Source organism: Pipistrellus kuhlii, unplaced genomic scaffold (genome assembly GCF_014108245.1).
Source record: "Pipistrellus kuhlii isolate mPipKuh1 unplaced genomic scaffold, mPipKuh1.p scaffold_m20_p_2, whole genome shotgun sequence".
NCBI classification, from domain to species: Eukaryota; Metazoa; Chordata; class Mammalia; order Chiroptera; family Vespertilionidae; genus Pipistrellus; species Pipistrellus kuhlii.
In genome coordinates, this window is record NW_023425515.1 from 59,146,088 (window position 1) to 59,161,447 (window position 15,360).

At 42.0% G+C, this 15,360-nt stretch overlaps 1 protein-coding gene across 1 annotated transcript in view; it reads left to right on the forward strand.

Moving 5' to 3' along the window:
• Positions 1-2,619: 2,619 nt before the first annotated feature.
• Positions 2,620-15,360, forward strand: part of CFAP44 (cilia and flagella associated protein 44) — a 108,155-nt gene continuing 95,414 nt past the window's right edge. Inside the window, exons 1-5 of the mRNA XM_036447219.2 lie at positions 2,620-2,724; positions 3,695-3,844; positions 4,319-4,478; positions 6,662-6,824; positions 14,240-14,342. Of these exons, the coding sequence (XP_036303112.1) occupies positions 2,625-2,724; positions 3,695-3,844; positions 4,319-4,478; positions 6,662-6,824; positions 14,240-14,342 (676 nt within the window). The 5' untranslated portion in view covers positions 2,620-2,624. The remainder of the gene's footprint in view (positions 2,725-3,694; positions 3,845-4,318; positions 4,479-6,661; positions 6,825-14,239; positions 14,343-15,360) is intronic.

The following is a 15,360-nucleotide window of genomic DNA, read 5'->3' on the forward strand; positions in this document are numbered from 1 at the left end:
TTTTAAGCTGCTAAATTTGTACAACAGCAATAGAACCCTAAGTATGTTTATAAACTAAATTGTTATTGACACTTGCAGACAAAAACATGAAGACCTTTACAATAATCATTAGTTCAGCTTGATTGGCAAGCCCATTGCCTATCTTTCTCCTTATTTGGGGCGTGCATCATGACAACTTAAAGAGTAGTTTAGTTTCTTGCCAACACTGTAATGTTAATTTTTATCAAGGAAATCTTTATCTGTCATCCCCAGGTCAATCATGATTCCCTGACCATCCTGTTCTGGTCAACCTCGGATGGGTCTGGATCAGTGATTTAGAAGAGAAGCTGATTCTGAGGCTATATTTAAAGAGAATTGTCAATTTCTACTTCTTAGATTACAACTGTTGAAGGTCAGGGGCTCTTTATTGCTCATCTCTGTATCCTTTCCATGCTTAGCATAATACCATCTATAATAGTAAAAGCATAGTAAGCTAATTAGACCGAATGTCCTTCCGGATGTCCTTCCTTCTAGACAAAGCTGTGGTGGGCAGGGTCCAAGACAGAGGCAGCAGAGGCCCCCCTCTTTTCCCTCTCCCCCCTCCCGTGGTGGCGGGTGGCAGGTAGGGGCTGGGGCAGAATCAGCCACGGTGGTGGCAGGGAGCCAAGGCCCTTGCACGAATTATATGCATCAGGCCTTTAGTTTGTATATAAATATGCTCAATTTTGGGAACTGAATTGATTTAAATTATGAAGAACCTTGAAAGCAAGGAAGAAAACAGCATTTAAGTATGTTTGTGGCTATCTGAACAAGTTTACCTAAGTACAAGACAATCTGTAACCAAGCTGCAATAACTGACATTGCCAATTATTTTTTTAATTTATCATCATTTATTATTTTTAAATCAGTGACTTATATAAACACAGAAAGCAAGCCTGAGTAGCCAAACTTGAAGAAACAAGTTTGGATGATAGAATTTGGAGTTTAAATGCTCTTGCTACTTAAAACTTTTCTGTCATTTGATTTTTATATATTCTACATATATTCTACAATCCAGTGAGAGAAAATAAGGAAGGAATGAGAGAACAACAACCAAAAAGAGAAAAGGAAAAAAAAACTCTCTCTTTTTTTCCCCTCTTCTTTTTCTTTAAAAGGTAAAACATCATATTGGTAACCCAGAAAAATGACTTCAAGGTATTAAACACACATTTAATAAAATGAGTATCATCTTGGACACATCTTTCTTGATAATCGTTTATAGTAAAAGCATTTGGGAAATATACTATTGTTCCCCCAAATCAAGAGACAGCATCATTGTGATGTCATTGCAAGAAAACATCTGGAATGAACCTAATGTCCAGATGAAGGGAGGTGTCAGCACTCCCCACTGATCAGGCGGTATATGTATCACATCTGCTTTAGCATACTAGTCTTTCTTTAGTGACGAGGGAGGTATAATGATACATGAGTTCAGTTAATTCTCCTGGCAAGCCTTATAAGTTAGCTTTTTCTTAGTTTTCATTTTACAGTTGGAGGAATTGGTGTAAAGTTTAATTAGCTAGTTATGTGGCAGAACTGGGATTTAAACCCGAATCTAACAATAAGTGTGATCCAAATAGAACTACTTGCCAGCCATGTCCCAGAAGATTGTGTGGAAAAGTGAAGGACTTAGAAGGGAGGTCTAGAAGGTGTTTTCACACGAAGAGCTGCAACAGAGAGAAGACAAGAGACACTCATCTCCTTAAAATCCTTCATGGGCTTTCAATTAACTTAGAAGTTCCCAATTCCTTAGCAAAGCTTGGAGACAGTTTCATGATCTGCCACCTGCCTCCTCTTCAGTGTCCCTTTCACTGTCCTACTCTGGCCAATAGACTACTTTCTGCCGTTCACAGACACAGCCCTCTCTCTGAAGTTCTATCTGCCTAACATATTCCTTTCCTTTCTAAGCATGGCCAACTCCTACTCATCACCTGTGGTTGTAAGCACCTCTTCCTTAATCCCCAGACATGGCTTAATCTTCTTGCTATATAATATGTTCACAACACCCCATTCTCTCCTTTTTGTAGGATTCATTACATTTCAATGTTTTTTTTTTATTTTTTTTTATTTTTTATTTTTTAATATCTATCTTTCTAAACAAGCGCCACAAAGTTAGGGGTCACTCTCCTTAATTCAATGCGATAGGTTAGTGTCTAACGTAAGACTTGGCACATGGTAGTGCCCCTCAACAAATATTTTTAAACTGAAATTGATTAGTAACACTAGGGTAACTCGATGGGAAGAGGAAGAGGGGGATATGAACTATAGGAAGCTGGCAGAGGGCTCATTTTAATGGTGGAACATTTAGGGACAAGATGGACTTGGGGGGTGTATCCCTGCGGACCTTTGGAAACCAGAGGGCAGCACGGTGAGAAGTTTGCCTGGAGAGAGGGAACATGGGCCTCTACTTGCTGTTCTGCAGGGGTTTCTGAAGGTGGCATGCCTTCCGGCTGGTGGAGTGTTCTAGGACGCCACGTAGGAGGAGGATTGTCATCACACACTTGGTGTCTGGTGCTTGTGGAATTTGTTAGGGGGAAAACCTGCAAATGGTTTTTGTCTTACAGCTTTAACCCTTACCCTGTCTCACTGTTGCACTTACAGAGAAAATGACAGAGCCAGATGATCAAGATACTGAGATGGGGAGATCAGAGAGGTCAAAGAGCAGTGGAAGTCGATCTCGGGAGTCCTCAAAAACTTTTTCAAGATGTAAGTAAAGGTTATACGTTCACTTGGTGTTGGATTATTAAATCTAACTAAAATAATTTTAAGGAGTACGTACCTAAGTTTACGCAACAGGAATGGTTTACGTGTTGAATTTCCTAAACCCTTAGTCCTCGAAGAGCAGAGCCTGTGTTTTAATCCTTTTATCACCAACTCCTGGCACATAGACAACTCTCCTTCCTTCCTCTCTAAAATAAATATAGAAACAAAAAAGACATTTTGTATTATAATATTAACTAAGTAAACTGTGAAAAGTTGAGGATATCTACACTAATAAAAGAGAAAGATGCAAATTGACCATACCTCCGTGATGCCCACTAGCCGATCAGTAGTGAGTATGTAAATTAACCCAACAAAGATGGTGGGTTAATTTGCATATGCAGACATGGAGTGAAGACTGAAGACTGAAGACTCTGCTGTAGCTGGAGCCAAGCTTAAAGGCTGAAGCCTTGGCTCCACTGAAAGCTGAAGGCTTCACTCTGCTGCGGCCCAGGTCCTGGGTGCTGGAGGAAAACCAGTGCCGGCAGCCAGGGGAAGGAAGGCCTATTGCACAAATCTTCATGCAAAAGGCCTCTAGTATATAATAATTTCTGAAACAACTATATAAGAATAAACAACTATATATTAATAATATTATATATTGGCAAAAAAAAGAATTGAATTAATGTTAGCACACTAGCCAGTCTTTTTAAAAACATCTTTTATTTCTTATAAGTATGCTGTTATGGGAAATAGACTGAAAATGAAGTGAAAATGGAGATTAATTCACAGGAAAGGCTTTTTTTATGTGTGTGTAAAGTTACAAGAATGACCAAATAAAACGATTTTTCTAGAAAATTTTGAGTATTAAAATTTATTAACTTTAGAGCACAAATAAATTGGAAGTAGTACCCACTTTGAAAATAAAATGTTTAATTAAAATTTAGAAGTTATTAAAACAAATTATTTTTAATAGCTATTACAAAAGAAGATAGACTCTTAGAAGACACAGATGAAACACTGTCTGAAGGCGGAGAATCATATTTAGAGGATGAGGAATCAGAAGAGGAAGATTGGGAAGGAAGTTCCAGTTCCTTTAAAGATTATTACAAGGAAACCACTGGAGGTATTATTAGTTTTGTATCAGTAATTGCCACTGTTTTAAAGATAAATTGCCCAAATTGAACAGAAAGACTAGTAATCCATAGAAAGAAAAATGTGCAGGATGTGTAAAGGTGGCCAAAGGAGAAGCATGGGACATATACAGTACGGTGGGTTAGTAGCTCTGTGGGTGTATTCTCCATTTCTGAGGCTCACAGAGAGAGCGCTCCCGCCCTGGCTTCTAGAGAGTGGGATGGTCTAAGCAGTGATCTACCCTAGATCCATTACAGTAACTCTCCCTCGGAACTGATTGGGAGGTGCTCTTTGAGACCGAGAATCATGAGCCAAGCTTGGCTTTCCCCAATGCACACAGGCATGCCGGTTCTTTCTCTGGTGAGTGGCAGCCTGTGTTCGGGCCAGTAGTGGTACTTACTGCTAGAGTATTGTGGGCCAGGTTTCACCAAACACTCTTCTGAGCTATAATATTTTAATTTTTTAGACTCTCGGTTTATGGATTCCTCTGGTTCAGCTCCAGAAGAGGCAGAAGAGGAAGTTAAGAAGAAAATATCAGACAACTTCTTTTATGATTATACGGATATGGTTTCCATGCCTTTTGTGACTCCGCATTCAGACTTACCACTGGAACTTATCATACTTGTGTATCCACTCCAGTTACATATCGTATACTTGGCATTTCAGCTTCTTAGGTCAGGGGTTGGCAAACTACAGCCCCACGAACCAAATCTGGCCTCCCACCTGTTTTCCTAAATAAGGTTTTATTGGAACATAGGCACTTTCATTCATTTACATTTTGTCTATGGCTGCCATTACATTGTAAGGCCAGAATCAAATAGTTACAGGAGAGCCCATCTGGCCCACAAAGCCTAAAGTATTTACTACCTGGCCCTTTAAGGAAAAGTTTGCCAACCCCTATCTTAGGTACTTATAAGAAGCTTGGCCCTTAGAATCTTAGAAATGCATGATCTTAATTTAAACTAAGCTTTTGTTTGATACCAAGTAACTGTATGGAGAAATGATGCTTTACCAGCTTTCTTCCGTGAGACATGGTGTGCAGGGGAGCAGAAAGCCTCTCACCCCTTTCACCTCCTCGGCCAATAAGTTACTGCCCCTGGTCCCCTGTCTGCCCCGCTCACACCTGCTGACGAAGGCTGGTGCCAGCAGAAGGTGCAAGTGGTGCCAGCAGCAGCTACTGCCCCGATTGCCCCTCTGGAGCAGGAGGAGGTGGAGAAGCCCTCAGGGGTGATCAGGGCCGGCAGTCGCTGTTTGCACCCACTGATGGTGCCCAGTGATTGGGACCAGTGCCAGGCGCTGGCAGTGGGGGCAAGTGGCAGCTCTGGCGCTGGTTGTAGTGAGCAGGGCCAGCGCTGGCAGCAGGTGACAGTGAGACCACGGTGCGTGCGGTAGCAAAGAATTTTCAGTAACCACCAGAGGCTTTCCCTGATGACAGCGACTGGTGCTCTGCCTTGGTCTGGCGCCCCCCCCCCCTTGCCCCCCCACCTCCCCTGCTCCACCATCCCATCACTTCCAATGCCTGCCATGTTCTGCATGCACCCCCCTATCTATCTGCATGCAGATAGTGAGGAGATGGTTTCCTGGGAGGTTCTTAGCCTTCAAATGGGCAGTGGTTATGTCCACATGGATGGCTAGATCATGGACTGGCCTCTCATGAAAGGTGTGCTTACAGTGGTAGGGTGGTGTACCTCCTGACTCAGTTTTGCTTTTTACATAGAGATACAACATGTTGATATTGGTCAGCGAATGTCAGAGTGACTGGTTGTTTGGTTGTTTGGTTATTCAGTTGTTCTGCTGTTAGGTCTCTTTGCATATTAGGGTTTTATGTATATAAATAGGAGATGAGTTTTCTAAGAAGACAACCCTGAAAAAGTGGGACACAAAAGAACAAGTTTTAATTGGACTGGGGCATAACAAACTGTGAAGAAATGTCAGGGTGGGGGTGACTGACAAGGGGGTTTAGTGTTTACATCGCTTTATGGTGTTAGGTTTGCAAGGCAGATAGTTAGGAGATGGTTTCCTGGAGATGGAGGTCCTTAGCCTTCAAATGGGCAGTGGTTATGTCCACATGGATGGCCTAGATCACGGACTGGCCTCTCATGAAAGGTGTGCTTACAGTGGTAGGGTGGTGTACCTCCTGACTCAGTTTTGCTTTTTACATAGAGATACAACATGTTGATATAGTTTCTAACTCTGTTTCCATCCCAGAAGTAACTAAAACGAATTTCACCTGGAATCTCATAACCTGGAGTTCTCTCTCTTGAGTGCTTGTTGTTTGGGATTTTTGGTGTTGTGTTTTTTTGTTTTTTTGTTTGTATTGTTTTGTTTTGTCTTGTCTTTGGATAAATTACTGACAAAAGTTATGCTCTCTGCATTCTCCTAGCCTATGTTTGCAAATGGGATGGCATGTGGAGAGTCTATGTTTGCAAATGGAGAGTCACTAATTATTAGTCCCGGTTATATTCTGATAACTTTCTTGACTTATAATCATGTGCAGAGGGGCTTGGGCTTATGCACTTTGACAAGCTACTCATGAATTCCCTAAGATATTTAAAATATTATCTAAATCAGAGTTTGAGGATTTCCCCCCCACCTAATTTAAGTTTGAGGATTTCCCTCCCACCTAATTTAAATTGCATTAGAAATAGATTTTTAAAAATTCTGAGTTTCAGAGTGAAATTCAACTATGTCAACCCCAAATCTTTACCCAAGAACATGGATTTAAAAAAAATATTTATTTCATGTCACTTTTCTTGTCTCTAGGATGGTTCTATAGTGTTACTTCTTTTCCTTAGCAGTTTCTCTTCAGACATTCTTTTGGCTACGACTGCAAAAAGCGGGCCAACCTACAGCTTCTGGACAGCCAGACCGTCCTATACATTGCCGGGAACCAGCTGATCTTTCTGGATTTGAAAACCAAGGAACAGATGTACCTGCGAAGTATTGGTGGCGCAGGAATTGGTGTCATCGGGGTATGCCTTCAGTAACTTAGGAAAAAATCCATCTTCTTTGATTGATTGTTCTGCGGTCCAGCCAGGGAAGTGCCAACACCACGTGTAGCCTTGTGGGGTCACGTGAGAGGCACAGCAGTCTTCATTCCAAGGCATTCTCAATTCAGTGACTCCAACCACAGCTTTCACGGATGGCATCTCTGTGCAATATTGTTTCATTAATAATATTATCATCCCACTTTTCAGACAAGGAATCTGGGGCTTACGGAGGTTCAGTGACTTCCCCATGATCATGCAGGTCTTTCCACATTGAATGCTCTGTTGCTATTCTGCAAAAATAGTGGAATGCATAACACAAATGATAATTCAAATAACAAACAGAGATAAATGCCAGAGAGATGCAAGTATCTAATTGAACACTTGGAGGTGAAGTATAGATATACATTCAATACTTTCCAGCCCATGACAAAACTTCCAGATTTGTGTGTGACTGGGAGTCTGTCTCTTCCTTCTGCTCAGCTGTCTGTCTCCATCAGTCATCTTTCTCATAGCATCAGCTGCTGCTTCCTTAGGTCCTCATCCTCAGCATCAAAGCATTCCGAATCCACTGGTTCTCATTTTCAAGGGCCCCTCCCTTTCACGCAGCCTCTTTACCCACTTTTGTTTTGATCCTTTCTTTGAAGCCAAACTTCTGCTGTCTTCTCTGCCCACCCCTCATGGAAGCTGCCTTTACTGAGGTGAGCTCCAGCTCTCTGGAAGATGAATCTGGAGAACACCCTTTGAATTATTATAGATCTTATGGGACCCCTTCATGGCCATTGGCCCCTTGATGAAACGTGTCCCTTGGCTATTTTCTACTCTGTGCTCCTTAGAAGCAGGTGTTCCTAGATATGCTCTTATCAGTAACACAGCTTGAGGGGCGCTCCTGGTGTCTTTGGCTTCTTGTGAGGAGCATCTGTTCGATTATGCTGTGTGAGGCAGTGAGGGGGGGGGGGGGGGGGGAACTGGGTTTGGGGCTCACACAGCAGTAGTTCTTTATGAGAGCGTTTCTAGAAAGATCGTGATCCAAGCACAAGTCTGCCCTGCCCTTGCCCTGCCTGTTGGAGGTGAGTAGGCAGGATGGAACTGACAGGTGCAGGGCCCACTTCACAGCACCTGCGGATGCAGAGGGCTCCCAGTAGGAGGCTGAGACTGGGCCAACCTAGCAGGGGGTAGACCAGACCTAATAGGACATTGAGATTACAAGTGGAGGTGAGTATGGAGCTTTAGAAGATTCTCTTTAAAATTTTTATTTTTTTATTTTTAAATTACCATTGATATACAATATCATATTAATTCCAGGTGTACAACCCTGTGATTAGACATTTATACACCTTTCAAAGTGATCACCCTGATAAACCTAGTACCCATATGACACCATACACAGTATTACAATATTATTGACTATAATAGAGGCCTGGTGCGTGAAATTTGTGCACTGAGGGAGGGGGTGTTCCTCAGCCCAGCCTGCACCCTCTCCAATCTGGGACCCCTTGGGAGATGTCTGACTGCTGGTTTAGGCCTGATCCCACAGGGATCAGACATCCCTAAATGGGCAGTGGGACATCCCTCTCAAATCCGGGACTGCTGGCTCCTAACTGCTTGCCTGGCTGCCTGCCTGATCACTCCCCTGCCAGCCTTATCAATGCATAACTGCTCCCCTGCCAGCCCGATCACCCCCAACTGCACTCCCTTGTTGGCCTGGTTGCCCCTAACTGCTCTCCCCTGTAGGCCCAGTCTCCCCCAACTGCTCTCCCCTACTGTCCCAATCACCCCCAACTGCCCTCCCCTGATGGCCTGGTTGCCCCTAATTGCCCTCCCCTACTGGCCTGATCACCCACACCTACCCTCCTTTGCTGACCATCTTGTGGTGGCCATCTTTGACCACATGGAGCGGCCATCTTGTGTGACAGTGTGAGGGTCAATTTTCATATTATCTCTTTATTATATAGGATTCCCTGTACTATAATTTATATCCCTGTGACTATTTTATAACTACCAATCTTTACTTCTAAATCCCTTCACCTTTTTCACCCACCCCTCTCCCATTGACAACTATTGTGAAGATTCTTTTTTTTTTTTTTTTAATATTTTTATTGTTCATATTATTACAAATGTTCCTTTTTTCCCCCCCCACCATTGCTCTCCTCCACCAGGTTCCCACCCCGCCCTCTGCCCTTTCCCCACTCCCCATTGTCCTCATCCATAGGTGCACAGTTTATGTTCAGTCTCTTCCCACGCCCTCCTCTCCCCTTTTCCCCAAGAATCGTCAGTTCACTCCCCTTCCATACCTCTGATTCTATTATATTCAACAGTTACTATTGTTCATCAGATTTTTTTTTTTAATTTCCTTGGTTTTTAGATTCACTTGTTGATAGTTACGTATTTGTTGTTCATAATTTTTATCTTTGTTTACTTTCTCTTCTGAAAGAACCCCCTTCAGCAATTCATATAATTCTGGTTTGGTGTTGATGAACTCCTTTAGCTTTTTTTTATTAGTGAAGCTCTTTATCTGACCTTCGATTCTGAGTGATAGCTTTGCTGGATAGATTATCTTTGGCTGTAGGTTCTTACTATTCATCACTTTGAATATTTCTTGCCATTCCCTTCTGGCCTGCATGGTTTCTGTTGAGAAATCAGCTGACAATCGTATAGGTGCTCCTTTACAGGTAACTACCTTCTTTGCTCTTGCTTCTTTTAATATTCTCTCTTTGTCTTTTGCTCTTGGAATTTTAAGTATGATGTGTCTTGGTGTGGTCCTCTTTGGATTCCTTTTGTTTGGAGTTCTGTGCGCTTCCTGGACTTGTAAGTCTAATTCTTTCACCAGGTGGGGGAAGTTTTCTGTCACTATTTCTTTCAGTATGTTTTCGATATCTTGCTCTCTCTCATCTTCTGGGACCCCCATAATTCTGATGTTGGTTCGCTTGAAGTTGTCCCAGAGGTTTCTTACATTATCTTCAATTTTCTGGATTCTCTTGCCTTCTAGCTTCTTCGGAGGAGTGTCTTCTGGCTCTTTATGTTCCAAATCTTTGACTTGATTCTTGCGATCTTCCCTTCTGTTTTTAGGACTCTGTAAAATATTTTTTATTTCAGACAATGTGTTCTTTATTTCTTGTTGATCCCTTATCATTTCTTGATGACTCCTTATTAATTCTAGTTGATCTCTTTTCATATCCTCATAGGCCTTATCCATCTTTTCTAGGAAATTCTTGAAAAACCTTATAAGCGTAGATTTGAACTCTATATCCAGACGCTTTTTGTCCTCCATTTCTTTCGTTTGTGATCTATTTTGTTGTCTCATTTCTCAGTTACAGATGGGACGGGGTTTCAGGGTGGAGCCTGCAGCTTTGGCTTCCATCAGCCCCGCCCTATGCGGGTCCTTCAGTGCTCGCTGCCGGCGCCTCTGAAAGAAAGGTGCCCTCGATTTTCGCCTGCTGCCAAACAGTCTATGCTCTCCCCCAATGAGCCCGGTATTGGGGTTCAGTTCAGTTGGAAGTGGAATTGGAGGTGGCATTTGGAGCAGTCTGGAGCCCCAGTCTCCTTCCCGTCAGGGCAATCCCGCGGCACAGCCGACCGTCTCTTCTCTGCGCACAGTGTGCACGCCGCCGGGACCTCCTTTCACCACTTCCCCGGGGTTCCGCCTTACAGCCCGGCTCCCTGTGGCTGAGCCTGAGTCCCCAGGGTCTGGCCTAGAACTGGGGTTCAGAGCAGTCGGGGGCCCAGCACAGTCGAAGTTTTATCTCCTTTCCGCTAGGGAACGCCCGCCAGGCACTGCGCCTCCCCCTCCTCTCCGGCTCCGTCCTCTCAGCGCGCCGCGTCTCCGTACCTTGGGCTTTTCCAGCACTTCCGCGCCTCCCTCTGGTTTTCTCCTTGCTTCTCGCTGTAGAATTTCCAGTCAGTCAACCTTCCTGTAGTTCTGGGCAATGTCCATTTTATATTTTAGTTGTATTTTATTGAAATTGTTGTGTGCTGCTGCGGCTAGGTGTTCACCTGGGCGCAGCCATCTTGGATCCTCCCGTGAAGATTCTTGATCTGAAGAGTGAAGCTGAGAGTTGGCAGTGGGAATGGAGAAAGTAAGGAAAGCCTGAGGCCCACAGATAGGACTTAGATTGGCTATGGAAACAGGATACAGTGAGACAGAAGCATGAAAGATAATCTCACTTTTGTTTCTGACTTGATCATGTACCTATACATAGCATGTATACAAGATAAAGTCCCTGTCCTCAGGGAATTTGTTATAAGGCTAATTAGTAAATTCAGCAATAATCTATATATATAAAAGCCTAAATGGCCATTAGGACCAAACAACTGGAACAACTGGTCGACCAGTCACTATGATGTGCACTGACCACCAGGCAGCAGGTGCTCAATGCAGGAGCTGCCTCCTGGTGGTCAGTGTGCTTCCACAGCCAACCTTGTGAGGTCCCTCCCCTTGGCTGGCTAGCATCCCCCCTCCCCCCCAGGCCCCAGGCCCCCACCCATGCACAAATTTGTGCACCAAGTCTCTAGTTTATTATATAACATTCATTGGCCAACACTACTCAGAACATGCAGGGATTTAAATGAAGAAGGGTTCATGACCTCTATGAATTCAAAGAATTAAAAATCCATCTAAAGAGACAAAACCATATTAAAAAGCAAATCTCCAAAAATTGGATGTATACAAGTACATGATACTGTGGCACCAGCTGTGTGCAAATACTGACGGGCCCAGATGTGAGGGTCTTGGGTTCTGTGGAGGGAGTCAGTCAGAGGCCATCCTGAGGTATCATGAGCCCTGAGTCCACACCATCTACAGAATACTGAGCAGCATCTAACGATCCCTTATATTTCTATCACTTTTTGGCCCACAATAGTTTTGAAATTTTTGTCTTTCTGTTTTGTTACCCAATAATTTGGTCAGAAGTCAGTAGTCAGAGGAATGCTCTAATTGTAATCCTCACCTCCTGGACTCGAGCAGCCGTGTTCCCACGGGTGCTTTCCGAGTGAGTGTGCTGGACAGAACAGGGGGGCTTTGCCTCTACTGCACAGGTCAACATCATTAAAAAAAAGTTTTTATCTTTATTGTTGAAAGTAATACAGATGTTCCCCTTTTTTCCCTGTTGACCCTCTCCAGCTCACACCCATGTTCATGGGTTATGCATACAAGCATACATGTTCTTTGATTAATCTTTTTCCACCCACCCATCCCCATCTTCCCTCTGAAATGCTTCTAGGTCTCTGGATCCGTTTTGTTCATCAATTTATTTTGTTCATTAGATTCTTTATATGAGTAAGATCATGTGATACTTCTTTGACTGGCTTATTTCACTTAGCATAATACTCTCCAGGTCCCTCCACGCTGGCTCAAAGGGTAAGAGATCCTTCTGTTTTTACTGCTGCATAGCATTCAATGGTATAAAAGTACCACTTGGGCTATTTTCAAATATTAGCTATTGTAAATTGTGCTGCTATGAACATAGGAGTGCATATATTCTTTCTGATTGGTGCTCCACTTCTAGGAATATATCTCAAGATCACTGGGCCAAATGGCAGTTCCATATTTAATTTCTTGAGGAAGCTTCGTATTGTTTTCCATAATAACTGCATCAGTTTGCATTTCCATCAGCAGTATACTAGGGGTCCACTTTCTCCACAACTTGGCTAGCACTTGTCATTTGTTGATTTGTTGATGGTGGCCATTCTCCCATCCAAGTACTAACCAGGCCCGACCCTGCTTAGCTTCCGAGATCAGACGAGATCGGGCGCGTTCAGGGTGGTATGGCCGTAGACGATGGTGGCCATTCTCATAGGTGTGAGGTTATATCTCATGTCATTTTAATTTTTATCTTTCATGATCAGTGACTTTGAGCATTTTTATATATGTCTCTTGGCCATTGGTATGTTTACTTTGGAGAAGTGTCTATTTAGGTCCTTTGTCCAGTTTTTAATTGGATTGTTTATCTTTCTTTTGTTAAGTTGTATGAGTTCCTTACATATTGTATTTTGTATATTAACCCTTTATTGGATGTGTCATTAGCAAATATGTTCTTCCATACAGTGGGCTCCCTTTTCATTTTGTCAATTTTTTTTTCTGTGTAGGAGCTTTTTATTTGATGTAGTCCCTTTTGTTTAGTTTCTCTTTTGTTTTCCTTGCCTCAGCTTCGTTTTTAAGTATTTTGACAAGGTTATGAGAAACCTGTGAGAAATGTGTTAAGGGACATATAAGCTATCTTCTAGAAAAGATGGAGTTGAGTGTAAGTAAATGACTTATCAGTTCTGGGGTCTCCACTAAAAAAGCGAAGCAAAACACCAAAACTCAACCCCACAGTAGCTTCCTATCTGAAAGCTCAGAAACTTTTTCACTTACTATAGGTGAGACCTAGGAGGATAAAAGGGTTGCTCGAGTCCCCATTCAGGTTTCTGAGACCACAAGTCCTATGTAATATTTATTTGTCAATGGATATCTAGAAAGATATAGTCTCAACCCATATCCTCCTAACTCCTTGGCATCTACCCTTTTTTTAGTTACATTTGCTTCTTGGCTCCAACATCTGGCTTGAATTCTGTCTCTGATGTTTACCAGCTGTATAACTTCAAGCAAGTTCCTTAGCCACTCCCTGCCCCAGTTCCTCGTCAATAAGATGGGAGTGATAATGGTATCCCAGCTCACAAGGTTAATGTGAAATTGAAGGGAAATAATGCTTATTTAAAACCTAGATTAGGGTCTAGCATGTAGTAAGCCGTTTTCAACATCATACTTATTTTACCGAGTGTCCATCCTATAAATCCAAGCCTTGTTTCAACTTGAAGTGGTAGGTTTTTACTTGACTGGAAGAATAAGAGGCAACTTGCCAGTAAGAAGTCAGCCTATCATAGGTCTTATCAGCCATGTGTGGAGGGAAGAAAATGATCTGCAACATTGTCTTGAGTACCAGAACTTCCAGTGCAGTCTGTATCAGAACCAAGCTCCTAGTCCTTAGATATATAATCTGGAATTGCACAACAGTAACTGAAAATAGAAACTTGTAAGTACTATGTGTTTGAAATAGCTTATTCTTATAACAATCTATTTTTATTTTTTTGGCTAACCATTTACTCTTCCTGTATGTTGGCTTACCAATGAACAAGAGTTTTTCCAAGGCAAAATTTTTAAAATTGAGATATAAACTATTCTGGAAACATGCATTTTTTCTATACTAAAATTTAGATTGATTTATATGAAGGATAAACAATTCATCTGAATTGGGAATTAGTGATTCCCAAAGACTGGTTTCAGACCACAGCAACAACATCACTTGGGAGCATGTTAGAAATATAACTGCATATCCTTAGGCCGCAGCCCTGACTTACCGACTCAGACTAATTATATGAAAACCTCTGCTTTATTATTTTAGTGAGGTTTTATTTTTTTGCAGGTTCACCCTAATAAAACTCACTTCGCAGTAGCTGAAAAAGGAGTTGCCCCAAAGATCATCATCTATGAATATCCTTCTCTGAGGCCCTACAGAATCCTTCAGGGTGAGTCCAGTAGAATCTTTAAAACATCGGCGTTCGCCCTAGCTCGTTTTGTTCAGTGGATAGAGCTTCAGCCTGCAGACTGAAAGGTCCTGTCTGGATTTGATTCAGGTCAAGGGTACATGCTCAGGTTGCAGGCTCTATCCCAGTAGGGATGTGCAGGAGTCAGCCAATCAATGATTCTCTCTCATCGTTGATGTTTCTATCTCTCCCTCTTCCTCTTTCTTCCTCTCTGAAATTGATAAAAATATATTTAAAACAAAACAAAACAAAACAAAACAAAACAAAAACAACAGTGTTCAAGGTCAACAAAATTAGGAAAAACATGTAACATTATTATATCAGTCAGGGTCCTCCAGGAAGCAGAACTAATAAAAGATTGAAGAGAGACATGGTCTCAACCCATTTCCCACTAAATCCTTAGAACCTACTATCTTCCCCGTTTATTTAAAGGAATTGGCTTATGCAATTGTGGGGGCTGGCAATCTGAAGTCTATAGGACATTGCCTGTTAGATCTGTCCAGTTCTGCTAGATGGGTATTGAAATCTCCAAATATCATAGTAGATTCATGTATTTCTTCTTGAAGTTTTTTTCTGTTTTTGCCTCATATAGTCTGATGTTCTGTTGTTAGAGACATAAATGTTAAAAATTATATCTTCTTGGAAAATTGAAACCCTTTATCATTAGGTAATGCCCTTCTTTATCCCTGATAATTTTCCTAATTTTGAAGTCTGCTTTATCTGAAATTAATATAGCTGCTCCTGCTTTCTTTTGACTAGTGTTAGCAAGGTATATTTTCCTCCATTCATTTACTTTTCATCTACATATGTCTTTATATTTAATATGTAGTTGAGTCATGCTTTTTTGATTCACTGTGATTCACTCTGTCTTTTAATTGGTACATTTAGACCACTGGCATTCAAAGTGATCATTTATATAGTTGGATTAATATCTATATTTATTAGTTTTCTATTTGTTGCCCTTGTTCTTTGTTCCTATTTTTTCTTCCACTTTCCCCCT